At 45.0% G+C, this 26,847-nt stretch overlaps 1 protein-coding gene across 1 annotated transcript in view; it reads right to left on the bottom strand.

Moving 5' to 3' along the window:
- Nucleotides 1–11,439: 11,439 nt before the first annotated feature.
- Nucleotides 11,440–26,847, bottom strand: part of LOC139392640 (plexin-B2-like) — a 186,765-nt gene continuing 171,357 nt past the window's right edge. Inside the window, exons 28-38 of the mRNA XM_071140762.1 lie at nt 26,689–26,755; nt 25,725–25,871; nt 25,421–25,577; nt 23,554–23,654; nt 19,641–19,725; nt 17,465–17,616; nt 16,363–16,523; nt 13,266–13,478; nt 12,976–13,051; nt 12,793–12,867; nt 11,440–11,544 (exon numbers count right to left, since the gene is read on the bottom strand). Coding sequence (XP_070996863.1) covers nt 11,440–11,544; nt 12,793–12,867; nt 12,976–13,051; nt 13,266–13,478; nt 16,363–16,523; nt 17,465–17,616; nt 19,641–19,725; nt 23,554–23,654; nt 25,421–25,577; nt 25,725–25,871; nt 26,689–26,755 — 1,339 coding nt within the window. The remainder of the gene's footprint in view (nt 11,545–12,792; nt 12,868–12,975; nt 13,052–13,265; nt 13,479–16,362; nt 16,524–17,464; nt 17,617–19,640; nt 19,726–23,553; nt 23,655–25,420; nt 25,578–25,724; nt 25,872–26,688; nt 26,756–26,847) is intronic.

The following is a 26,847-nucleotide window of genomic DNA, read 5'->3' as shown; positions in this document are numbered from 1 at the left end:
CACACCAGCCCTACAAGAGACCCAGCTACATCTACACCCTCACCAGCCCTACGAGAGACCCAACTACATCTACACCCACACCAGCCCTACGAGAGACCCAGCTACATCTACACCCACACCAGCCCTACGAGAGACCCGAATACATCTACACCCACACCAGCCCTACGAGAGACCCAGCTACATCTACACCCACACCAGCCCTACGAGAGACCCGAATACATCTACACCCTCACCAGCCCTACCGAGAGACCCAGCTACATCTACACCCACACCAGCCCTACGAGAGACCCAACTACATCTACACCCACACCAGCCCTACGAGAGACCCAGCTACATCTACACCCACACCAGCCCTACGAGAGACCCAAATACATCTACACCCTCACCAGCCCTACCGAGAGACCCAGCTACATCTACACCCACACCAGCCCTACGAGAGACCCAGCTACATCTACACCCACACCAGCCCTACGAGAGACCCAACTACATCTACACCCACACCAGCCCTACGAGAGACCCAGCTACATCTACACCCACACCAGCCCTACGAGAGACCCAGCTACATCTACACCCACACCAGCCCTACAAGAGACCCAACTACATCTACACCCACACCAGCCCTACGAGAGACCCGAATACATCTACACCCTCACCAGCCCTACCGAGAGACCCAGCTACATCTACACCCACACCAGCCCTACGAGAGACCCGAATACAATCACCTCTATGTCCTCTTGACTACTTGACATAAACACCTCATCTACAATCAAATCACATTTAATTTGTCACCTTTCATAACAAACAGGTCACTAACAGTGAAATATTTATTTACCAGACATTTTTCAACAATGCAGTTAAAAAGAACAAATAATAATATAAATAGCAACACAAGGAATAGAAACACAGTAAATAACGAAAAACAATTTGTAAAAATGACATGGCTATATACAGGGAGTACCAGGTAATAACATGGTTATATACAGGGAGTACCAGGTAATAACATGGTTATATACAGGGAGTACCAGGTAATAACATGGCTATATACAGGGAGTACCAGGTAATAACATGGTTATATACAGGGAGTACCAGGTAATAACATGGTTATATACAGGGAGTACCAGGGAATACCAGGCTATATACAGGGAATACCAGGTAATAACATGGTTATATACAGGGAGTACCAGGTAATAACATGGATATATGCAGGGAGTACCAGGTAATAACATGGTTATATACAGGGAATACCAGGTAATAACATGGTTATATACAGGGAGTACCAGGTAATAACATGGTTATATACAGGGAATACCAGGTAATAACATGGCTATATACAGGGAATACCAGGTAATAACATGGTTATATACAGGGAGTACCAGGTAATAACATGGCTATATACAGGGAGTACCAGGTAATAACATGGCTATATACAGGGAGTACCAGGTAATAACATGGCTATATACAGGGAGTACCAGGTAATAACATGGCTATATACAGGGAGTACCAGGTAATAACATGGCTATATACAGGGAGTACCAGGTAATAACATGGCTATATACAGGGAATACCAGGTAATAACATGGCTATATACAGGGAGTACCAGTAGCGAGATGATGTGCAGGGGTACGAGGTAATGCAGGTAGATACAGTATGGACATATAGGTAGGGGTAAAGAGATGATGTGCAGGGGTACGAGGTAATTAAGGTAGATACAGTATGGACATATATGTAGGGGTAAAGAGATGATGTGCAGGGGTACGAGGTAATTTAAGTAGATACAGTATGGACATATAGGTAGGGTAAAGAGATGATGTGCAGGGGTACGAGGTAATGAAGGTAGATACAGTATGGACATATATGTAGGGGTAAAGAGATGATGTGCAGGGGTACGAGGTAATTAAGGTAGATACAGTATGGACATATATGTAGGGGTAAAGAGATGATGTGCAGGGGTACGAGGTAATTAAGGTAGATACAGTATGGACATATAGGTAGGGGTAAAGAGATGATGTGCAGGGGTACGAGGTAATTAAGGTAGATACAGTATGGACATATAGGTAGGGGTAAAGAGATGATGTGCAGGGGTACGAGGTAATGCAGGTAGATACAGTATGGACATATATGTAGGGGTAAAGAGATGATGTGCAGGGGTACGAGGTAATTAAGGTAGATACAGTATGGACATATATGTAGGGGTAAAGAGATGATGTGCAGGGGTACGAGGTAATTAAGGTCGATACAGTATGGACATATAGATAGGGGTAAAGTGAATAGGTAACAGGATAGATCATCAGCAGCAGCTGGGAGCCATTTGATTAGCTACTTATCAGTCTTATGGCTTGTCCACGTGACTCGAGGTGTCCACACACACAATGCTGCTGTTATGATGAAGCCAAGCCACATCTGCAGACACTAAAGAATTTCTCATGTGGGTTGGTCTGATTACTTAACTACTTCAGAGATGCTGCCCTCCCTCTTGAAGTGTCGTAATCAGTGGGCTGACGAGGGACATTCAAATATAACCTCCCAACAGCAATTCCTCAGGATCACATAGGACTTCCATAGGAGACAAGTACTACATTCCAGTATCCACACTAGAACAGCACTTAGAATGAATGACCAATACATTACTTAATTCTAAGTGCTTTACTAGTGTGGTATGGCAGTGAAATAAATCAGTTAGCAGGAGAATGACAGTGATTATGCTCCAAATGGCACCCTATTCCCTACATAGCGCCCACAATTACTGCACTACATAGGGAATAGGGTGTGACTATTAAGATGGAGAGCTGTTGTGATGGTGGGATGTTGACATCCTCCAATAGTCACCCACTTCCCTGGCTATCTCAATCAGTGTCCACCCATCCCTCTGGCTATCTCCATCAGTGTCCACCCACTTCCCTGGCTAGCTCCATCAGTGTCCACCCCTCTCTCTGGCTATCTCCATCAGTGTCCACCCCTCTCTCTGGCTATCTCCATCAGTGTCCACCCCTCTCTCTGGCTATCTCTATCAGTGTCCACCCCTCTCTCTGGCTATCTCCATCAGTGTCCACCCATCTCTCTGGCTATCTCCATCAGTGTCCACCCATCCCTCTTGCCATCTCCCATCAGGTCAGTGTCCACCCCTCCCTCTTGCCATCTCCCATCAGATCAGTGTCCACCCCTCTCTCTGGCCATCTCCCATCAGATCAGTGTCCACCCCTCCCTCTGGCCATCTCCCATCAGATCAGTGTCCACCCCTCCCTCTGGCTATCTCCCATCAGATCAGTGTCCACCCCTCCCTCTGGCTATCTCCCATCAGATCAGTGTCCACCCCTCCCTCTGGCCATCTCCCATCAGATCAGTGTCCACCCCTCTCTGGCAGGACAGAGTTTTGGGAAACCTACTATAGTGTACTCTAATATACTGTACAGTAACATTGATGCAGTGTGTGTGTGTGTGGGGTCTTTGATACGCCCTCTGCTACGAGGGGCTTGTTAACGAGACAAGAACCCAAACACTTTCATCCTTTTTTACTCTTAGTCGTTGGTGCTCTGGGCTAACGAGGATGTCTTTACAGAGCTCTTGCCCCAACTGTTAGGAGGATCTCTCAACAGAATATCATAGTTAACACTCAAATATACACAGACGGGCGTCTGGTCTGCAGAACAGACTGGAAAACATTCAGGACAACGTCTTCTGAACAGACTGTATTGTATACCAAGGGGTTCTGTATGTGGTGTTGAACAGACTGTATTGTATACCAAGGGGTTCTGTATGTGGTGTTGAACAGACTGTATTGTATACCAAGGGGTTCTGTATGTGGTGTTGAACAGACTGTATTGTATACCAAGGGGTTCTGTATGTGGTGTTGAACAGACTGTATTGTATACCAAGGGGTTCTGTATGTGGTGTTGAACAGACTGTATTGTATACCAAGGGGTTCTCTATGTGGTGTTGAACAGACTGTATTGTATACCAAGGGGTTCTGTATGTGGTGTTGAACAGACTGTATTGTATACCAAGGGGTTCTGTATGTAGTGTTGAACAGACTGTATTGTATACCAAGGGGTTCTGTATGTAGTGTTGAACAGACTGTATTGTATACCAAGGGGTCTGTATGTGGTGTTGAACAGACTGTATTGTATACCAAGGGGTCTGTATGTGGTGTTGAACAGACTGTATTGTATACCAAGGGGTTCTGTATGTGGTGTTGAACAGACTGTATTGTATACCAAGGGGTCTGTATGTGGTGTTGAACAGACTGTATTGTATACCAAGGGGTTCTGTATGTAGTGTTGAACAGACTGTATTGTATACCAAGGGGTTCTGTATGTGGTGTTGAACAGACTGTATTGTATACCAAGGGTTCTGTATGTGGTGTTGAACAGACTGTATTGTATACCAAGGGGTCTGTATGTAGTGTTGAACAGACTGTATTGTATACCAAGGGGTTCTGTATGTGGTGTTGAACAGACTGTATTGTATACCAAGGGGTTCTGTATGTGGTGTTGAACAGACTGTATTGTATACCAAGGGGTTCTGTATGTGGTGTTGAACAGACTGTATTGTATACCAAGGGGTTCTGTATGTAGTGTTGAACAGACTGTATTGTATACCAAGGGGTTCTGTATGTGGTGTTGAACAGACTGTATTGTATACCAAGGGGTCTGTATGTGGTGTTGAACAGACTGTATTGTATACCAAGGGGTTCTGTATGTAGTGTTGAACAGACTGTATTGTATACCAAGGGGTTCTGTATGTAGTGTTGAACAGACTGTATTGTATACCAAGGGGTTCTGTATGTGGTGTTGAACAGACTGTATTGTATACCAAGGGGTTCTGTATGTAGTGTTGAACAGACTGTATTGTATACCAAGGGGTTCTGTATGTGAGGTTGAACAGACTGTATTGTATACCAAGGGGTTCTGTATGTGGTGTTGAACAGACTGTATTGTATACCAAGGGGTTCTGTATGTAGTGTTGAACAGACTGTATTGTATACCAAGGGGTTCTGTATGTGGTGTTGAACAGACTGTATTGTATACCAAGGGGTTCTGTATGTGGTGTTGAACAGACTGTATTGTATACCAAGGGGTCTGTATGTGGTGTTGAACAGACTGTATTGTATACCAAGGGGTTCTGTATGTTGGGGCTTTAAGAGATGTAGAGGAATGGAAGTCTGGCTGTTGGACCAGTGTTGGCCAGAGTTCAGTCAGTCATGGCTAAGACTGCAGAGAAGAGGAGCCCCAGACCAGACCTGGAAGGGGCTGGGGTATCTGGCTGGCATTCTCTACTTGTGTTGCCCACTTCTCCTCTGCTAGGCAGGGCAAGGCAGGGCTGGGCAGGGGCATTTGGTTAGAAGTCTAGTTTCCACACAGCCAGCCGATTCACTAACATGGGCGGGAGGACATCTCACCACTCTTCATGCCAACCCAGTCCAGGCCACAGTCAGGAACACCAACAGGCTTAACAGACAGAGGAGGAATCAGATCTGTCTGAGGACGCACGCACACACACACCAGCTGATCTCTTGAACAAAATTAGCCTCAATCAACATTCTCTGACTACAAAACACTCATGTTGAGTATGGGTGGCTCCATAAAGCACTCCACCAAGCTCTCCTTTCTGAACCATTAAGAAGTGGTGAGTATTGGGTTTGTCCTCACTGTGATTGATTAAACAGTTGTTGCTACAGCCCCATCTGCAGCCCAACAAATCTTTCATCTGTAGTCCAAAACACACTGTTAAGATGTAGGGAGGAAAACACTGGTCTGCTGTGTTCAGTCAGTCAACACACATATCACTTACCCATTACAGTGTTGACCGTGTCATGGTTTTACCCATTACAGTATTGACCGTGTCAGGGTTTTACCCATTACAGTGTTGACCGTGTCATGGTTTTACCCATTACAGTGTTGACCGTGTCAGGGTTTTACCCATTACAGTGTTGACCGTGTCAGGGTTTTACCCATTACAGTGTTGACCGTGTCAGGGTTTTACCCATTACAGTGTTGACCGTGTCATGGTTTTACCCATTACAGTGTTGACCGTGTCAGGGTTTTACCCATTACAGTGTTGACCGTGTCAGGGTTTTACCCATTACAGTGTTGACCATGTCATGGTTTTACCCATTACAGTGTTGACCATGTCATGGTTTTACCCATTACAGTGTTGACGGTGTCATGGTTTTACCCATTACAGTGTTGACCGTGTCATGGTTTTACCCATTACAGTGTTGACCGTGTCATGGTTTTACCCATTACAGTGTTGACCGTGTCATGGTTTTACCCATTACAGTGTTGACCGTGTCAATGGGTTTACCCATTACAGTGTTGACCGTGTCATGGTTTTACCCATTAATGTTGACCGTGTCATGGTTTTACCCATTACAGTGTTGACCGTGTCATGGTTTTACCCATTACAGTGTTGACCGTGTCATGGTTTTACCCATTACAGTGTTGACCGTGTCATGGTTTTACCCATTACAGTGTTGACCGTGTCATGGTTTTACCCATTACAGTGTTGACCGTGTCAATGGTTTTACCCATTACAGTGTTGACCGTGTCATGGTTTTACCCATTACAGTGTTGACCGTGTCATGGTTTTACCCATTAGTGTTGACCGTGTCATGGTTTTACCCATTACAGTGTTGACCGTGTCATGGTTTTACCCATTACAGTGTTGACCGTGTCATGGTTTTACCCATTAGTGTTGACCGTGTCATGGTTTTACCCATTACAGTGTTGACCGTGTCATGGTTTTACCCATTACAGTGTTGACCGTGTCATGGTTTTACCCATTACAGTGTTGACCGTGTCATGTTTACCCATTACAGTGTTGACCGTGTCATGGTTTTACCCATTACAGTGTTGACCGTGTCATGGTTTTACCCATTACAGTGTTGACCGTGTCATGGTTTTACCCATTACAGTGTTGACCGTGTCAATGGTTTTACCCATTACAGTGTTGACCGTGTCAATGGTTTTACCCATTACAGTGTTGACCGTGTCATAGTTTTACCCATTACAGTGTTGACCGTGTCATGGTTTTACCCATTAGTGTTGACCGTGTCATGGTTTTACCCATTACAGTGTTGACCGTGTCATGGTTTTACCCATTACAGTGTAATGTACAGGGTACCATTTGAGGGACACCCTAATTCTCTGATAATAAATCAAATAAGCACGTCTTCTCTTTCCTCCGCCCATCATCACTACCTTTATTACCACCAATCCTCTATTCATTAAGAGAATTAAACCTCTGCAATACTGTCAGCATGAGAGAGAGAAAACGAGAGAGGAGAGAGAGAGAAAACGAGAGAGGAGAGAGAGAACGAGAACGAGAGAGGAGAGAGAGAGAACGAGAGAGGAGAGAGAACGAGAGAAAGGAGAGAGAACGAGAGAGAGGAGAGAGAACGAGAGAGAGGAGAGAGAACGAGAGAGAGGAGAGAGAACGAGAGAGAGGAGAGAGAACGAGAGAGAACGAGAGAGAGAGGAGAGAGAACGAGAGAGAGAGGAGAGAACGAGAGAACGAGAGAGAGAACGAGAGAGGAGAGAGAACGAGAGAGGAGAGAGAACGAGAGGAGAGGGAACGAGAGAGGAGAGGGAACGAGAGAGGAGAGGGAACGAGAGAGAACGAGGAGAGAGAACGAGAGAGGAGAGAGAGAACGAGAGAGGAGAGAGAGGAGAGAGAATGAGAGAGGAGAGAGAGGAGAGAGAGAACGAGAGAGGAGAGAGAGAGAAGGAGAGAGGAGAGAGAGAAGGAGAGAGGAGAGAGAGAAGGAGAGAGGAGAGAGAAGGAGAGAGGAGAGAGAGAGAAGGAGAGAGAGAAGGAGAGAGGAGAGAGAGAATGCGAGAGGGACATACATAAGAGGAGAAGAGTGAGAAAGAACCATGGCGAACAAGAGAGAAAGTGACAAAGAAAATGAAAAAAGAGAATGCATAAATGAGCCAGTCAGTGATGACTTGTGCAGTCTGATTGTATTTAGAGATCAAAGGAGTTCCCCTGCTGTGTCCGTCTGTCTGGCTGGTGTGGGTCCTCTAGAGTGGGCAGAGACGGGGTATGTGACTGGCAGCTATAGCAACACCAGACAGTCTGCTGATGCCATCTACCCCCTAAAGGCACTACTTTTTTTAAAACCAGGGCCCTATAGGGAATAGGGTGCCGTTTGAGACTTTTTCTTAGTCATAGCCACCTGCTATGGTAACAGAGGGGTTCTGAGACCAATCACAACCTGAGGATAGAGTCTCAATTCCTGTTCATATTCATGACAGAGTTGCGCAAGTGTCTGAGTTAGGTGCTAAATCATATCCCATATTAGGATTAGTCCTCATTCATCCAAGTGTCTGAGTTAGGTGCTAAATCATATCCCATATTAGGATTAGTCCTCATTCATCCAAGTATCTGAGTTAGGTGCTTAGTCATATCCCATATTAGGATTGGTCCCCATTCACCCATATAGCTGGCAAGCAAGGAGAACCCAGCATCCTCAGATGAACTGAGACTAATCCTGTAGTTGAGGAAAGACTCGAATTTCAATTCAAAAGACGCATTAATATTTATCAGAGTTGCACAAGTGTCCCCATTTGACCCTATGAGTGGTGAACGCAGTAAGGAACAACCTAACAATGCTCAGATGAACTCAGACACACTTAGGCAGCGCCCCAAATACCACTATTATACCACTATACTGCCTTTATAGTGCACTTTTTTGGGGTAGCACACTATATAAGTAGCATTTTGGATGCACCTTAAAGACATAACCAGGTCAATATGTGAGGATATATGCAGCATCACATCATGTACCATAGAGACATTCTATTCATCTACCCCCTATAGCTTCAGCATGACAACACAGCAACACATTGGTTTAGTATTAAAATATATTTGAGGAGTGATTCAAAATGAAACAGTTGCATAGCAGAAGAAACAAACGAGCTGATGACGACGTGACAACTATTTGGCAAATGATTTAAGGATGTTTGAAATCCATTGAAATGGTTTCAGAAGAATTGACAGTGGTGACAGGGATCACTAGAGAAAGGCAGTACCTGTGCTGTAGACAACCTCCACAAGTCATGGTGGTTCACAGCTCAATGATTTACACAAGTACCATTCAATTATATACATAAGTAATGATCATTTTAGCATTTCTCTTTTCCATATCTAGTCTCATGTTTCACACACAGGCAATGGTCTACAACGACAATAAGAGCCATTTTGAAATAAACAGTTTTTAAAAAATGATACAGGAAAAACAATTATGGCATAAAACATACCAGCAAACATTCTATACTATCAGCATTGAGCTAAAGTGGTTACTATTTCAGATAAACATTAATCTATCCACATACATACTATTTCTGATAAACAGAGCCCTGATTCATCTATCCACATAGTACTATTTCTGATAAACAGAGCCCTGATTCATCTATCCACATAGTACTATTTCTGATAAACAGAGCCCTGATTCATCTATCCACATAGTACTATTTCAGATAAACAGAGCCCTGATTCATCTATCCACATAGTACTATTTCTGATAAACAGAGCCCTGATTCATCTATCCACATAGTACCATTTCAGATAAACAGAGCCCTGATTCATCTATCCACATAGTACTATTTCAGATAAACAGAGCCCTGATTCATCTATCCACATAGTACTATTTCAGATAAACAGAGCCCTGATTCATCTATCCACATAGTACTATCTCAGATAAACAGAGCCCTGATTCATCTATCCACATAGTACTATTTCTGATAAACAGAGCCCTGATTCATCTATCCACATAGTACTATTTCTGATAAACAGAGCCCTGATTCATCTATCCACATAGTACTATTTCTGATAAACAGAGCCCTGATTCATCTATCCACATAGTACTATTTCAGATAAACAGAGCCCTGATTCATCTATCCACATAGTACTATTTCTGATAAACAGAGCCCTGATTCATCTATCCACATAGTACTATTTCTGATAAACAGAGCCCTGATTCATCTATCCACATAGTACTATTTCAGATAAACAGAGCCCTGATTCATCTATCCACATAGTACTATTTCTGATAAACAGAGCCCTGATTCATCTATCCACATAGTACTATTTCAGATAAACAGAGCCCTGATTCATCTATCCACATAGTACTATTTCAGATAAACAGAGCCCTGATTCATCTATCCACATAGTACTATTTCTGATAAACAGAGCCCTGATTCATCTATCCACATAGTACTATTTCTGATAAACAGAGCCCTGATTCATCTATCCACATAGTACTATCTCAGATAAACAGAGCCCTGATTCATCTATCCACATAGTACTATTTCAGATAAACAGAGCCCTGATTCATCTATCCACATAGTACTATTTCTGGACCCAAGATGGAAAAATGAAGACAAATGATTTATTTATTGTATAAAAATGAGAAGATGTTCAACTTCAGCTCTACTGTGTATTGGCACTTAGTTAGAGCTCCCACACATGCTTGACTATGTCCAGCAGTTAGTTTCAGTGAGACGTTGATATCAATGGTACAGTATGAATGTGCTTCATCTTTTAGTCCGTTGGGCTGGTTTTACTACCGTATAGGGGAGAGCTGACCCTGAATAGGGACACAGTCATCATGTGAAGAGGTTCAAGGCTGCACCCTATTCCCCTGCATAATGCACTACACTGAGAACCCACATCCAAAATATATCAGCGACAAATACAAATCATGACAAAAACAAAGTGATTAACCAGTCATAACTAGCCAATGGCAATGCAGATTACACAGTAAGCAACCAATCGATTAAACACAGGATATGACATCATGGAACACCCTGCTTCTTCGCTTCTAGAAACTTTTTAAAAACACAAATTAACAAACTTAGTTGTGCCCATCCATCCTTTAAAAAATAATTTCATCTTGGTATGTAAAGCGTATTTTGCATAAAGCCTGTGCCATAAAAATATATTTACATACAACACCACTCTCCTAAGTCGGGTCTACTCTGGAGCACATTAAACATCTGATTCTCTGTGCAAGCTGCAAGTCATCAACACCAGGTTGTATATCATGGGACTGACAGGTATAGTTGTTATGGTTGGTCAGTGGTGGTGTACCGTATATCCTCTGTAGGCTGGGTTTACAGTCTGCTAGCTCACTCAGGGACTATACTGAAGGCCCTTGCTCATTCAGTCTATAGGATCCATAGAGTCAGAGAGAGAGAGAGTGAGACTGATGATTAGGGATCACCCTGTCCAACTTTGGCCCAGTAGCTCTGCTCCTTTACAAGTATTTTGGCCAAAACGCAATAGTTTCCCACAGCTTCTCATGTCTCTAGGGGGAAGAGATATGTGTAGCTCTTCATGGTTGATACTGTAATAGTCTGAAGTCTGCCTCAGTCTCCGGTCCCCCTCATCTTGGTCTACAGTGGTCCCATAGCTCCTCCCCCTTTCTCTAGGGGTCAGGGGTTAAAGGTCGGTGACTTTGTTCTCGAGGGCGGCGGCTATCTGCTGCAGCCGCAGGGTCAGCTGTTTACTCTGGGCGGCTGGGTCCTCATCTAAAGACTGGATGATCTGGACGGAGGGAGGGAGGGAGGGAGGGAGGGAGGGAGGGAGGGAGGGAGGGAGGGAGGGAGGGAGGGAAAAATGAGAGAGGACAGAAAAGAGACACTAGTAAACAGATTTTCCTGCGACAGCAAGTGACATTAATTTGTCTAATTTCCTACAGGATGTAGTCAACCAAGAGGATAGGGCCTTCAAACCACCAAACAAGGAAGTGAGTCCTAAGGTTCTTAACCAAGTGGATAGGGCCTTCAAACCACCAATCAAGGAAGTGAGTCCTAAGGTTCTTAACCAAGAGGATTGGGCCTTCAAACCACCAAACAAGAAAGTGAGTCCTAAGGTTCTTAACCAAGTGGATAGGGCCTTCAAACCACCAAACAAGGAAGTGAGTCCTAAGGTTCTTAACCAAGAGGATTGGGCCTTCAAACCACCAAACAAGGACGTGAGTCCTAAGGTTCTTAACCAAGAGGATTGGGCCTTCAAACCACCAAACAAGGAAGTGAGTCCTAAGGTTCTTAACCAAGTGGATAGGGCCTTCAAACCACCAGACAAGGAAGTGAGTCCTAAAGTTCTTAACCATGTGGATAGGGCCTTCAAACCATCAGACAAGGAAGTGAGTCCTAAGGTTCTTAACCAAGAGGATAGGGCCTTCAAACCACCAAACAAGGAAGTGAGTCCTAAGGTTCTTAACCAAGTGGATAGGGCCTTCCAACCACCAGACAAGGAAGTGAGTCCTAAGGTTCTTAACCAAGTGGATAGGCCCTTCAAACCACCAAACAAGGAAGTGAGTCCTAAGGTTCTTAACCAAGTGGATAGGGCCTTCAAACCACCAGACAAGGAAGTGAGTCCTAAGGTTCTTAACCAAGTGGATAGGCCCTTCAAACCACCAGACAAGGAAGTGAGTCCTAAGGTTCTTAACCAAGTGGAGAGGGCCTTCAAACCACCAGACAAGGAAGTGAGTCCTAAGGTTCTTAACCAAGAGGATAGGGCCTTCAAACCACCAGACAAGGAAGTGAGTCCTAAGGTTCTTAACCAAGTGGATAGGGCCTTCAAACCACCAGACAAGGAAGTGAGTCCTAAGGTTCTTAACCAAGAGGATAGGGCCTTCAAACCACCAGACAAGGAAGTGAGTCCTAAGGTTCTTAACCAAGAGGATAGGGCCTTCAAACCACCAGACAAGGAAGTGAGTCCTAAGGTTCTTAACCAAGAGGATAGGGCCTTCAAACCACCAGACAAGGAAGTGAGTCCTAAGGTTTTTACCCCGTCATAGTATTTGCTGGCATACTGGTAGAGCTGGTGCAAGGCTGCCTGGGTATTCAGCGTGTCTGTGTGTTCCTGGAGAGCACAAAGAAGGAAGGATGAATTTTATTGTTGTATTCTGATGATGCAATAGAAGACTGCCCACACACAAGTACAAACAGATGTGAGGTCACGTGTACGTACCCTGGACACCTCAGCCAGGTGTGTGTTCATGTCCTGGTCACTGACTGGGACCATCTGCTTGATTCCCTTGTAGTAACTGAGGAGAGACGGAATGATAGAGAGATGAGATGTCTGATTGGCTGCCAGGTCCTACAGACCTATCCCCTTGTGTTGTTTCTGCTGCACTAGAAGAGAGTACTTCTTGTGTGTTCTGACTGCAACCTATTCTCTATATTGGCCAAGAGTACTGCAGTATCGGCTCATTTGATGGGCAGTCAATCATGAAAAGGGATGAATATGAGAGAACTCACTCGTCCACCATCTTCTTATAGGTGGAGATCTCCTTTGCATAGAGCAGCTTGTTGCTGGGAGATTCCCGGCTCAGTTTGTGTTCCGTCTTGGTGCAGGCGTCCATGAAGGTCTGAGCGATGACGGACAGCGACGCGTCCACCACCTCCGTCACGTGCACGTCAAAGATGAAGTGAGGGTTCTTCAGGATGTTCACCCAGAAACGCATGGGCAGGCTGGGGATAGAGAACACACACATTAGTATACACACCAACACACACCGCACCGCGCAGAGCAACCCAGCATGAGAGCAAGGTGAAACAGTCGCAGGCTATCCAATCTAAAAGCCAACTCCTTCCCATCTAATTTAACAAGATAACAGATCCCTTTTCCTTCTGCCTCACAGACAAGCTGAGTCACTCAAACCCAGACATCTGAACTCAACCCAGGAAAGCACAACTAAACAGGTGTATGGCTGAATGAAGCCTAATAAAGCAGCCTCAGTCCAAAAATAAATCCTGTTACAGTGGTGTGATGCTCCTCCTCTGAGAAGGACTAGAAGTGCTGTGTTATTAAAACGCTGACTGGGGGAGCCTGCAGGGGTAATCTGATCTCCATCTACCTCTGAATCAGCCTTGGTCCAGCGAATTCCTAATGACTCTACGGTCTGTCTGTCTGTCTGTGTGTGTGTGTCTTATCCTCCAGGTCACCTCGGGGTACACCGAGCTACAGCCTCTTTAAGAATGTATATTTGTTGGCTGGATGCTCACTCTCCCGCTCAAGGTCTTACGTTCTCTCCCTCTATCTGTCTCTTTCCTCTCCGTCCCCTCTAGCCAGCTCAGCTTCACACCTGCTCTAACCTCTACCAACCTCTTCTTGACTGGAGAACAGGCCTGGGGAACATTATCCAGGATACTGGGGGAGAATTAACAAGCCTTTTTAGCTGAATCACATTCACTGAAAGCCCTCATTTAATTGGCTTGCTGATGTCCCCTCTTGCTGATATGCAGGAGAGGGGTGGGAGAGAGAGAAAGGGAGAGGGAGGGAGAGAGAGAAAGAGGGTTAGTAAGTGTGTGAAACAGGAGAGAGACATCTAGGAAGAGGAGAGAAACAGGGGAAGAGTAAGTGAGTGAAAGAAGAGACGATGGATAGTGAGAGAGATGTCTCTAGAGTCTAATGAATTCAGTCTTTCATCTCCTCATCCTGACTAGAGATCTTACTCTGCCACTCATCCCCCAATCCAATACGCATCACAAGCACTATCTATATTTTATAGTTCCCATCAACAGGAGTTAACTTATTCACTCTGATAACGTCCAGGGGTTTCAGGGGAGTTAGGAGTCAGACCCTAGGACTACAACACGGTAAGGAGGAGTCAGACCCTAGGACTACAACACGATGAGGAGGAGTCAGACCCTAGGACTACAACACGATGAGGACAGTCAGACCCTAGGACTACAACACGATGAGGACAGTCAGACCCTAGGACTACAACACGATGAGGAGGAGTCAGACCCTAGGACTACAACACGATGAGGAGGAGTCAGACCCTAGGACTACAACACGATGAGGAGGAGTCAGACCCTAGGACTACAACACGATGAGGACAGTCAGACCCTAGGACTACAACACGATGAGGAGGAGTCAGACCCTAGGACTACAACACGGTAAGGAGGAGTCAGACCCTAGGACTACAACACGATGAGGAGTCAGACCCTAGGACTACAACACGATGAGGACAGTCAGACCCTAGGACTACAACACGATGAGGAGGAGTCAGACCCTAGGACTACAACACGATGAGGAGGAGTCAGACCCTAGGACTACAACACGATGAGGACAGTCAGACCCTAGGACTACAACACGATGAGGAGGAGTCAGACCCTAGGACTACAACACGATGAGGAGGAGTCAGACCCTAGGACTACAACACGATGAGGAGGAGTCAGACCCTAGGACTACAACACGATGAGGAGGAGTCAGACCCTAGGACTACAACACGATGAGGAGGAGTCAGACCCTAGGACTACAACACGATGAGGAGGAGTCAGACCCTAGGACTACAACACGATGAGGAGGAGTCAGACCCTAGGACTACAACACGATGAGGAGGAGTCAGACCCTAGGACTACAACACGATGAGGAGGAGTCAGACCCTAGGACTACAACACGATGAGGAGGAGTCAGACCCTAGGACTACAACACGATGAGGAGGAGTCAGACCCTAGGACTACAACACGATGAGGAGGAGTCAGACCCTAGGACTACAACACGATGAGGAGGAGTCAGACCCTAGGACTACAACACGATGAGGAGGAGTCAGACCCTAGGACTACAACACGATGAGGAGGAGTCAGACCCTAGGACTACAACACGATGAGGAGGAGTCAGACCCTAGGACTACAACACGATGAGGAGGAGTCAGACCCTAGGACTACAACACGATGAGGAGGAGTCAGACCCTAGGACTACAACACGATGAGGAGGAGTCAGACCCTAGGACTACAACACGATGAAGAGGAGTCAGACCCTAGGACTACAACACGATGAGGAGGAGTCAGACCCTAGGACTACAACACGGTGAGGACAGTCAGACCCTAGGACTACAACACGATGAGGAGTCAGACCCTAGGACTACAACACGGTGAGGAGGAGTCAGACCCTATAGACTACAACACGGTGAGGAGGAGTCAGACCCTAGGACTACAACACCATGAGGAGGAGTCAGACCCTAGGACTACAACACGATGAGGAGGAGTCAGACCCTAGGACTACAACACGATGAGGAGGAGTCAGACCCTAGGACTACAACACGATGAGGAGGAGTCAGACCCTAGGACTACAACACGATGAAGAGGAGTCAGACCCTAGGACTACAACACGATGAGGAGGAGTCAGACCCTAGGACTACAACACGATGAGGAGGAGTCAGACCCTAGGACTACAACACGATGAGGAGGAGTCAAGTGTAGAAGAAGGTTGGAGGTACTGAACTATTGTGTGTATACAGTGTGCATATCTGTGGGTGTGGTTACGTGCATGCATGTGTGTGTGTGTGAGCGTGTGTACAGTGTTCATATGCGTGTGTGTGTTTGTGTCAGTGTGTGTGTGTGTGTGTACCTGTTGGTCTTCCAGATATGGACGGTCTCCTCCTCAACGTTGTCGTGTTTCAGAGCCTGCTCATCCAGGAAGTCAAAGAAGTATTTAACTGCAGGAGGAACCACGGCTCCAGAACACAACACACTGCGGAAGAAATCATCCACAAACTGCTGCAGAGTACCCTGCAACACACCGAGGACACACACACATTAGGGGACACACAGTAGGACAACCACATATCATATTAGGTAGTCAGTAGACAGTATCTGACAGACACGGATACAAAAATCAGCTCACATTAAGTACACCAACATACACTTACACCCACCCAATCAGTGTGTCTCCTGTCCACCCACTCAATCAGTGTGTCTCCTGTCCACCCACCCAATCAGTGTGTCTCCTGTCCACCCACTCAATCAGTGTGTCTCCTGTCCACCCACCCAATCAGTGTCTCTCCTGTCCACCCACCCAATCAGTGTCTCTCCTGTCCACCCACCCAATCAGTGTGTCTCATGTCCACCCACCCAATCAGTGTGTCTCATGTCCACCCACCCAATCAGTGTCTCTCCTGTCCACCCACCCAATCAGTGTGTCTCCTGTCCACCCACCCAATCAGTGTGTCGCCTGTCCACCCACCCAATCAGTGTGTCTCCTGTCCACCCACCCAATCAGTGTGTCGCCTGTCCACCCACCCAATCAGTGTGTCTCCTGTCCACCCACCCAATCAGTGTGTCTCCTGTCCACCCACCCAATCAGTGTGTCTCCTGTCCACCCACCCAATCAGTGTGTCGCCTATCCAACCCACCCAATCAGTGCTACATCTTCTACATGTTCCGGGTCAAATCAGTAATGTAGGAGTAATTCTGCACTGTGCTAAAGGTGTTATAACCCTATTATAACTGCTGTAGGTAGTGCTATAACTGCTGTAAGTAGTGCTATAACTGCTGTAGGTAGTGCTATAACTGCTGTAGGTAGTGCTATAACTGCTGTAGGTAGTGCTATAACTGCTGTAGGTAGTGCTATAACTGCTGTAGGTAGTGCTATAACTGCTGTAGGTAGTGCTATAACTGCTCTACGTAGTGCTATAACTGCTGTAGGTAGTGTAGTTATCAGACTGACTAACCTTGACAGAGAGCAGTCGTGTCAGGTAGATCTCAGCGATGGCTTTAGTCGTGGCCTTGGCCTTCAAACTTCCTCTCTTAGATTTGACCTCATCCAGCTCGTCAGCAGGCCGCACCAGGTGGAACACCTTGTCATCTTCCAACAGGGCGTTCTCTACAGGGACACCAGGGACATGTTCAGTGGGCATCAAACGGAAGACAACAGACTCAAACAGGGTGGAACACCTTGTCATCTTCCAACAGGGCGTTCTCTACAGGGACACCAGGGACATGTTCAGTGGGCATCAAACGGAAGACAACAGACTCAAACAGGGTGGAACACCTTGTCATCTTCCAAAAGGGCGTTCTCTACAGGGACACCAGGGACATGTTCAGTGGGCATCAAACGGAAGACAACAGACTCAAACAGGGTGGAACACCTTGTCATCTTCCAACAGGGCGTTCTCTACAGGGACACCAGGGACATGTTCAGTGGGCATCAAACGGAAGACAACAGACTCAAACAGGGTGGAACACCTTGTCATCTTCCAACAGGGCGTTCTCTACAGGGACACCAGGGACATGTTCAGTGGGCATCAAACGGAAGACAACAGACTCAAACAGGGTGGGACACCTTGTCATCTTCCAACAGGGCGTTCTCTACAGGGACACCAGGGACATGTTCAGTGGGCATCAAACGGAAGACAACAGACTCAAACAGGGTGGAACACCTTGTCATCTTCCAACAGGGCGTTCTCTACAGGGACACCAGGGACATGTTCAGTGGGCATCAAACGGAAGACAACAGACTCAAACAGGGTGGAACACCTTGTCATCTTCCAACAGGGCGTTCTCTACAGGGACACCAGGGACATGTTCAGTGGGAATCAAACGGAAGACAACAGACTCAAACAGGGTGGAACACCTTGTCATCTTCCAACAGGGCGTTCTCTACAGGGACACCAGGGACATGTTCAGTGGGCATCAAACGGAAGACAACAGACTCAAACAGGGTGGAACACCTTGTCATCTTCCAACAGGGCGTTCTCTACAGGGACACCAGGGACATGTTCAGTGGGCATCAAACGGAAGACAACAGACTCAAACAGGGTGGAACACCTTGTCATCTTCCAACAGGGCGTTCTCTACAGGGACACCAGGGACATGTTCAGTGGGCATCAAACGGAAGACAACAGACTCAAACAGGGTGGAACACCTTGTCATCTTCCAACAGGGCGTTCTCTACAGGGACACCAGGGACATGTTCAGTGGGCATCAAACGGAAGACAACAGACTCAAACAGGGTGGAACACCTTGTCATCTTCCAACAGGGCGTTCTCTACAGGGACACCAGGGACATGTTCAGTGGGCATCAAACGGAAGACAACAGACTCAAACAGGGTGGAACACCTTGTCATCTTCCAACAGGGCGTTCTCTACAGGGACACCAGGGACATGTTCAGTGGGCATCAAACGGAAGACAACAGACTCAAACAGGGTGGAACACCTTGTTATCTTCCAACAGGGCGTTCTCTACAGGGACACCAGGGACATGTTCAGTGGGCATCAAACGGAAGACAACAGACTCAAACAGGGTGGAACACCTTGTCATCTTCCAACAGGGCGTTCTCTACAGGGACACCAGGGACATGTTCAGTGGGCATCAAACGGAAGACAACAGACTCAAACAGGGTGGAACACCTTGTCATCTTCCAACAGGGCGTTCTCTACAGGGACACCAGGGACATGTTCAGTGGGCATCAAACGGAAGACAACAGACTCAAACAGGGTGGAACACCTTGTCATCTTCCAACAGGGCGTTCTCTACAGGGACACCAGGGACATGTTCAGTGGGCATCAAACGGAAGACAACAGACTCAAACAGGGTGGAACACCTTGTCATCTTCCAACAGGGCGTTCTCTACAGGGACACCAGGGACATGTTCAGTGGGCATCAAACGGAAGACAACAGACTCAAACAGGGTGGGACAACCTCAACTCTTTTTTGTTTCCTCATGCAAAATGTTTGGCCATAATGAACACGACCCAAAGTTGACAAGTTTTTCCAAGATGCTGATCTAAGGTCAGTAGCGCATTACCCACCCTGATAGTTAAGGTTAGGATTGGAGGACAAGGTAGGCTGATCCTAGATCTGTGCCCAGGGATAACATACTGAGGATATAATGAAATTGGACTCACTTTCTTCATGGCTATCCTGGTTCTGGTGGAACTGGCGATGGGTGTGAAGCACTCTGGACAGCACCAGCGTGGCATTGTCTCTCACCTGAAACACACAGTACCACATATAGTTAACACAGTACCGTACCACATATAGTTAACACAGTACCGTACCACATATAGTTAACACAGTACCGTACCACATATAGTTAACACAGTACCACATATAGTTAACACAGTACCACATATAGTTAACACAGTACCACATATAGTTAACACGGTACCACATATAGTTAACACGGTACCACATATAGTTAACACGGTACCACATATAGTTAACACGGTACCACATATAGTTAACACGGTACCACATATAGTTAACACAGTACCGTACCACATATAGTTAACACGGCACCACATATAGTTAACACAGTACCACATATAGTTAACACGGTACCACAAATAGTTAACACCATACCACATATAGTTAACACGGTACCACATATAGTTAACACAGTACCGTACCACATATAGTTAACACGGTACCACAAATAGTTAACACAGTACCGTACCACATATAGTTAACACGGTACCACATATAGTTAACACGGTACCACATATAGTTAACACGGTACCACATATAGTTACCACGGTACCACATATAGTTAACACAGTACCACATATAGTTAACACGGTACCACATATAGTTAACACGGTACCACATATAGTTAACACAGTACCGTACCACATATAGTTAACACAGTACCACATATAGTTAACACAGTACCACATATAGTTAACACAGTACCACATACAGTACCACATATAGTTAACACAGTACCGTACCACATATAGTTAACACGGCACCACATATAGTTAACACAGTACCACATATAGTTAACACGGTACCACAAATAGTTAACACGGTACCACATATAGTTAACACAGTACCACATATAGTTAACACAGTACCACATATAGTTAACACGGTACCACAAATAGTTAACACAGTACCGTACCACATATAGTTAACACGGTACCACATATAGTTAACACAGCACCGTACCACATATAGTTAACACAGTACCGTACCACATATAGTTAACACAGTACCACATATAGTTAACACAGTACCACATATAGTTAACACAGTACCGTACCACATATAGTTAACACTGTACCACATATAGTTAACACGGTACCACATATAGTTAACACATTACCGTACCACATATAGTTAACACAGTACCACATATAGTTAACACAGTACCACATATAGTTAACACGGTACCACATATAGTTAACACGGTACCACATATAGTTAACACGGTACCACATATAGTTAACACAGTACCACATATAGTTAACACAGTACCGTACCACATATAGTTAACACTCTACCACATATAGTTAACACAGTACCACATATATTTAACACAGTACCGTACCACATATAGTTAACACGGTACCACATATAGTTAACACGGTACCACATATAGTTAACACAGTACCGTACCACATATAGTTAACACTGTACCACATATAGTTAACACGGTACCACATATAGTTAACACATTACCGTACCACATATAGTTAACACAGTACCACATATAGTTAACACAGTACCACATATAGTTAACACGGTACCACATATAGTTAACACGGTACCACATATAGTTAACACGGTACCACATATAGTTAACACAGTACCACATATAGTTAACACAGTACCGTACCACATATAGTTAACACGGCACCACATATAGTTAACACAGTACCACATATAGTTAACACGGTACCACAAATAGTTAACACGGTACCACATATAGTTAACACAGTACCACATATAGTTAACACAGTACCACATATAGTTAACACGGTACCACAAATAGTTAACACAGTACCGTACCACATATAGTTAACACGGTACCACATATAGTTAACACAGTACCGTACCACATATAGTTAACACAGTACCGTACCACATATAGTTAACACAGTACCACATATAGTTAACACAGTACCACATATAGTTAACACAGTACCGTACCACATATAGTTAACACTGTACCACATATAGTTAACACGGTACCACATATAGTTAACACATTACCGTACCACATATAGTTAACACAGTACCACATATAGTTAACACAGTACCACATATAGTTAACACGGTACCACATATAGTTAACACGGTACCACATATAGTTAACACGGTACCACATATAGTTAACACAGTACCACATATAGTTAACACAGTACCGTACCACATATAGTTAACACTCTACCACATATAGTTAACACAGTACCACATATATTTAACACAGTACCGTACCACATATAGTTAACACGGTACCACATATAGTTAACACGGTACCACATATAGTTAACACAGTACCGTACCACATATAGTTAACACTGTACCACATATAGTTAACACGGTACCACATATAGTTAACACATTACCGTACCACATATAGTTAACACAGTACCACATATAGTTAACACAGTACCACATATAGTTAACACGGTACCACATATAGTTAACACGGTACCACATATAGTTAACACGGTACCACATATAGTTAACACAGTACCACATATAGTTAACACAGTACCGTACCACATATAGTTAACACTCTACCACATATAGTTAACACAGTACCACATATAGTTAACACAGTACCGTACCACATATAGTTAACACGGTACCACATATAGTTAACACGGTACCACATATAGTTAACACGGTACCACATATAGTTAACACGGTACCACATATAGTTAACACGGTACCACATATAGTTAACACAGTACCACATATAGTTAACACAGTACCGTACCACATATAGTTAACACGGTACCACATATAGTTAACCCGGTACCACATATAGTTAACACGGTACCACATATAGTTAACACGGTACCACATATAGTTAACACGGTACCACATATAGTTAACACAGTACCACATATAGTTAACACAGTACCACATATAGTTAACACAGTACCACATATAGTTAACACAGTACCGTACCACATATAGTTAACACAGTACCGTACCACATATAGTTAACACAGTACCGTACCACATATAGTTAACACAGTACCACATATAGTTAACACAGTACCACATATAGTTAACACAGTACCGTACCACATATAGTTAACACTGTACCACATATAGTTAACACAGTACCGTACCACATATAAACGTCCCATTTCACCACTCTGTCTTTCAAAGATAATTCGTAAAAATCCAAATAACTTCACAGATCTTCATTGTAAAGGGTTTAAACACTGTTTAGGCCCTTCTCCCCCAATTGCTCAGTTTGACCACTGTGTTCTTGGGGACCTTCAATGCTGCATCATTTTTCCCCCTGGTAGCCTTCCTCAGATCTGTGCCTCGACACAATCCTGTCTCGGAGCACTATAGACAATTTCTTAGACGTCAATGGCTTAGGGACCTTATATAAAAAGGAGTGTGCCTTTCCAAATCGTGTGGCATTGTGTGTAGATTGCTTGGGGGATTATTTTTATTTTTTTAATTATTTAAACTATTTTAGAATAAGTCAAGGGGTCTGAATACTTTCTGTATAGTTAACACAGTACAGAAACATATAGTTTGAGTTTCACATAGTTTCATTAAACTGTGAAATAGCAAAACCCAACATTTCAACGGAATATCTGGCATGCTCAACTCCGAACATCTTTAGCCCAGGAACAATTCAACGTTAATAAAGCCAGCCAGTCCTGATAGATATTTACATTAACTATACAGTAAGCTGAGAAGATATTCAGAGAGAACACGAATACCAGGCTGAAGTCCTCAGCCAGCCCTGATAGATATTCACATTAAATATACAGTAAGCTGAGAAGATATTCAGAGAGAACACAAATACCAGGCTGAAGTCCTCAGCCAGCCACTCACGTTGTAATGTGCCAGGGTGTTGAGTCTCTTCCACCTGCCCTCCTTCTGTGATGTCAGGTCCATGTCAGACAGGATCTGCCCTGTAGAGCCAGGCCGCCACTCTGTGGACGGGGTGGGAAGTGCACCTTATACATTAGAATATTACTGAAAGGTGCAGTTGAAGTCAGAAGTTTACATACACCTTAGCCAAATACATTTAAACTCAGTTTTTCCACAATTCCTGACATTTAATCAGAGTAAAAATTCCTTGTCTTAGGTCAGTTAGGATCACCACTTAATTTAAGAATGTGAAATGTCAGAATAATAGTAGAGAGAATGATTTATTTCAGTTTTAATTTCTTTCATCACATTCCCAGTGGGTCAGAAGTTGACATACATTCAATCAGTATTTGGTAGCATTGCCTTTAAATTGTTTAACTTGGGTCAAACGTTTTGGGTAGCCTTCCACAAGCTTCCCACAATAAGTTGGGTGAATTTTGGCCCATTCCTTCTGACAGAGCTGGTGTAACTGAGTCAGGTTTGTAGGCCTCCTTGCTCGCACACGCTTCTTCAGTTCTGCCCACAAATTTTCTATATAATTGATGTCAGGGCTTTGTGATGGCCACTCCAATACCTTGACTTTGTTGCCCTTAAGCCATTTTGCCACTTCTTTGGAAGTATGCTTGGGGTCATTGTCCATTTGGAAGAACCATTTACAACCAAGCTTTAACTTCCTGACTGATGTCTTGAGATGTTGCTTCAATATATCCACATCATTTTCTTTCCTCATGATGCCATGTATTTTGTGAAGTGCACCAATCCCTCCTGCAGCAAAGCACCTCCCCAACATGATGCTGCCACCCCCGTGCTTCACGGTTGGGATGGTGTTCTTTGGTTTGCAAGCCTCCCCCTTTTTCCTCCAAACATAACGATGAGCATTACGGACAAACAGTTCTAATTTCCTTTCATCAGATCAGTGGACATTTCTCCAAAAAGCACAATCTTTGTGTCCATGTGCAGCTGCAAACCGTAGTCTGGCTTTTTTATGGCGGTTTTGGAGCCGTGGCTTCTGCCTTGCTGAGCGGCCTTTCAGGTTATGTCGATATAGGACTTGTTTTACTGTGGATATAGATACTTTTGTACCTGTTTCTTCCAGCATCTTCACAAGGTCCTTTGCTATTGTTCTGGGATTGATTTGCACTTTTCGCACCAAAGTACGTTCATCTCTAGGAGACAGAACTCATCTCCTTCCTGAGCGGTATGACGACTATGTGGTCCCATGGTGTTTATACTTGTGTACTATTGTTTGTACAGAAGAACGTGGTACCTTCAGGTGTTTGGAAATTGCGGCCAAGGATGAACCAGACTTGTGGAGGTCTACAATTTTTTTCTGAGGTGTTGGCTGATTTATTTGGATTTTCCCATGATGTCAAGCAAAGAGGCATGGAGTTTGAAGGTAGGCCTTGAAATACATCCACAGGTACACCTCCAACTGACTCAAATGATGTCAAATAGCCTATCAGAAGCTTCTAACGCCATGACATCATTTTCTGGAAATTCCAACATAGTGTATGTAAACTTCTGACCCACTGGAATTGTGATATAGTGAATTATAAGTTAAATAATCTGCCTGTAAACAATTGTTGGAAAAATTACTTGTGCCATGCACAAAGTAGATGTCCTAACCGACTTGCCAAAACTATAGTTTGTTAACAAGAAATTTGTGGAGTTGTTGAAAAACGAGTTTTAATGACTCCAACTTAAGTGGATGTAAACTTCTGACTTCAACTGTATGTAGACTAACGTACGTGCAAAAATATGAAACTCATTGTTGTTCCCCCCAACTCTTAGCACAGGATAACAGTGGTAGAACCGTGTGTGTTCTCACCAAGAGCAACACTGTCCACCTTGGGTCTCTGTGAGTAGGGCAGGTTGCGGTACACCTGTTCAATGATCTTCTCCTTCACCTGAGAGATGGTGTCACAGTTTAGCACCTTCACCGGCGTCACGTCTGGTCCCTCGCCGTGCACCAGCACCTGCAGGGTCTGGTTGGACACACACAGCTGTCAATCATCTATCATCCAGAATCACACTGAGCTCATGATTAGGTCACACCCATTTGTTTTGGTACATGCTAGCAACATGTTGGGCACAGTCCCCTAGGAGCCCCGTGTCGTTCAGAGTGTACTCACCAGGACGCAGTACTCCACGTCGTCCCCTAGGAGCCCCGTGTCGTTCAGAGTGTACTTGGCCTTCTTCATCTTAGCGTCCACTGGGCCCTTCTCTACCTGGTGCTTGATGGCCTTGAACAACTTGTATAGGGGTTCGCCCGCAGAGTCCTACACACACAAAGTGAAGATGCACACACACACAGCGAGAGGGGAGTGAGCTCATCAGTTCTAATGAGACCGTTCTCTCAGTGTAATTACTGAAGATACGGCTCCATGTTCACTGTCACACATGACTGATTGTTTAAAGAGCGCTTTAATCCAAAAATCAATAAGACCAAATAAATTGGAACATTTCATCTAAAACATTAGAAGAAATGGAGAGAGAGAGGAGCGAGAGAGAGGAGAGAGAGGAGCGAGAGAGAGAGGAGCGAGAGAGAGAGGAGCGAGAGAGAGAGAGAGGAGCGAGAGAGAGAGGAGCGAGAGAGAGAGAGGAGCGAGAGAGAGAGAGGAGCGAGAGAGAGGAGCGAGAGAGAGAGAGGAGCGAGAGAGAGGAGCGAGAGAGAGCGGATAGAGAGAGCGAGCGGAGCGAGCGAGAGAGAGCGAGAGAGAGGAGCGAGAGAGAGGAGTGAGAGAGAGCGAGAGAGAGAGAGCGAGAGAGAGGAGCGAGAGAGAGGAGAGAGAGCGAGAGAGAGGAGCGAGAGAGAGGAGAGAGAGAGAGGAGCGAGAGGAGCGAGAGAGAGAGGAGCGAGAGAGGAGCGAGCGAGAGAGGAGCGAGCGAGGAGCGAGCGAGAGAGAGGAGCGAGAGAGAGAGAGGAGCGAGAGAGAGAAGCGAGAGAGAGGAGCGAGAGAGAGGAGCGAGAGAGAGGAGCGAGAGAGAGGAGCGAGAGAGATAGAGAGCGAGAGAGATAGAGAGCGAGAGAGATAGAGAGCGAGAGAGAGGAGCGAGAGAGAGAGAGCAGGTTTGAATGAAAAAGGTGAGTCTCACCCTGAGGAACTGATACAGACAGATGGACATCCAGTTACACAGCATCCTCTCCACCACCGTCTCTGACCTGCACACACAGTCAACATGTTAACTACGGTCTCTGACCTGTACACACAGTCAACATGTTAACTACTGTCTGACCTGTACACACACAGTCAA

Source organism: Oncorhynchus clarkii, chromosome 33, assembly GCF_045791955.1.
Source record: "Oncorhynchus clarkii lewisi isolate Uvic-CL-2024 chromosome 33, UVic_Ocla_1.0, whole genome shotgun sequence".
Lineage (NCBI taxonomy): Eukaryota > Metazoa > Chordata > Actinopteri > Salmoniformes > Salmonidae > Oncorhynchus > Oncorhynchus clarkii.
This window is presented reverse-complemented; position numbering and strand designations above follow the sequence as displayed.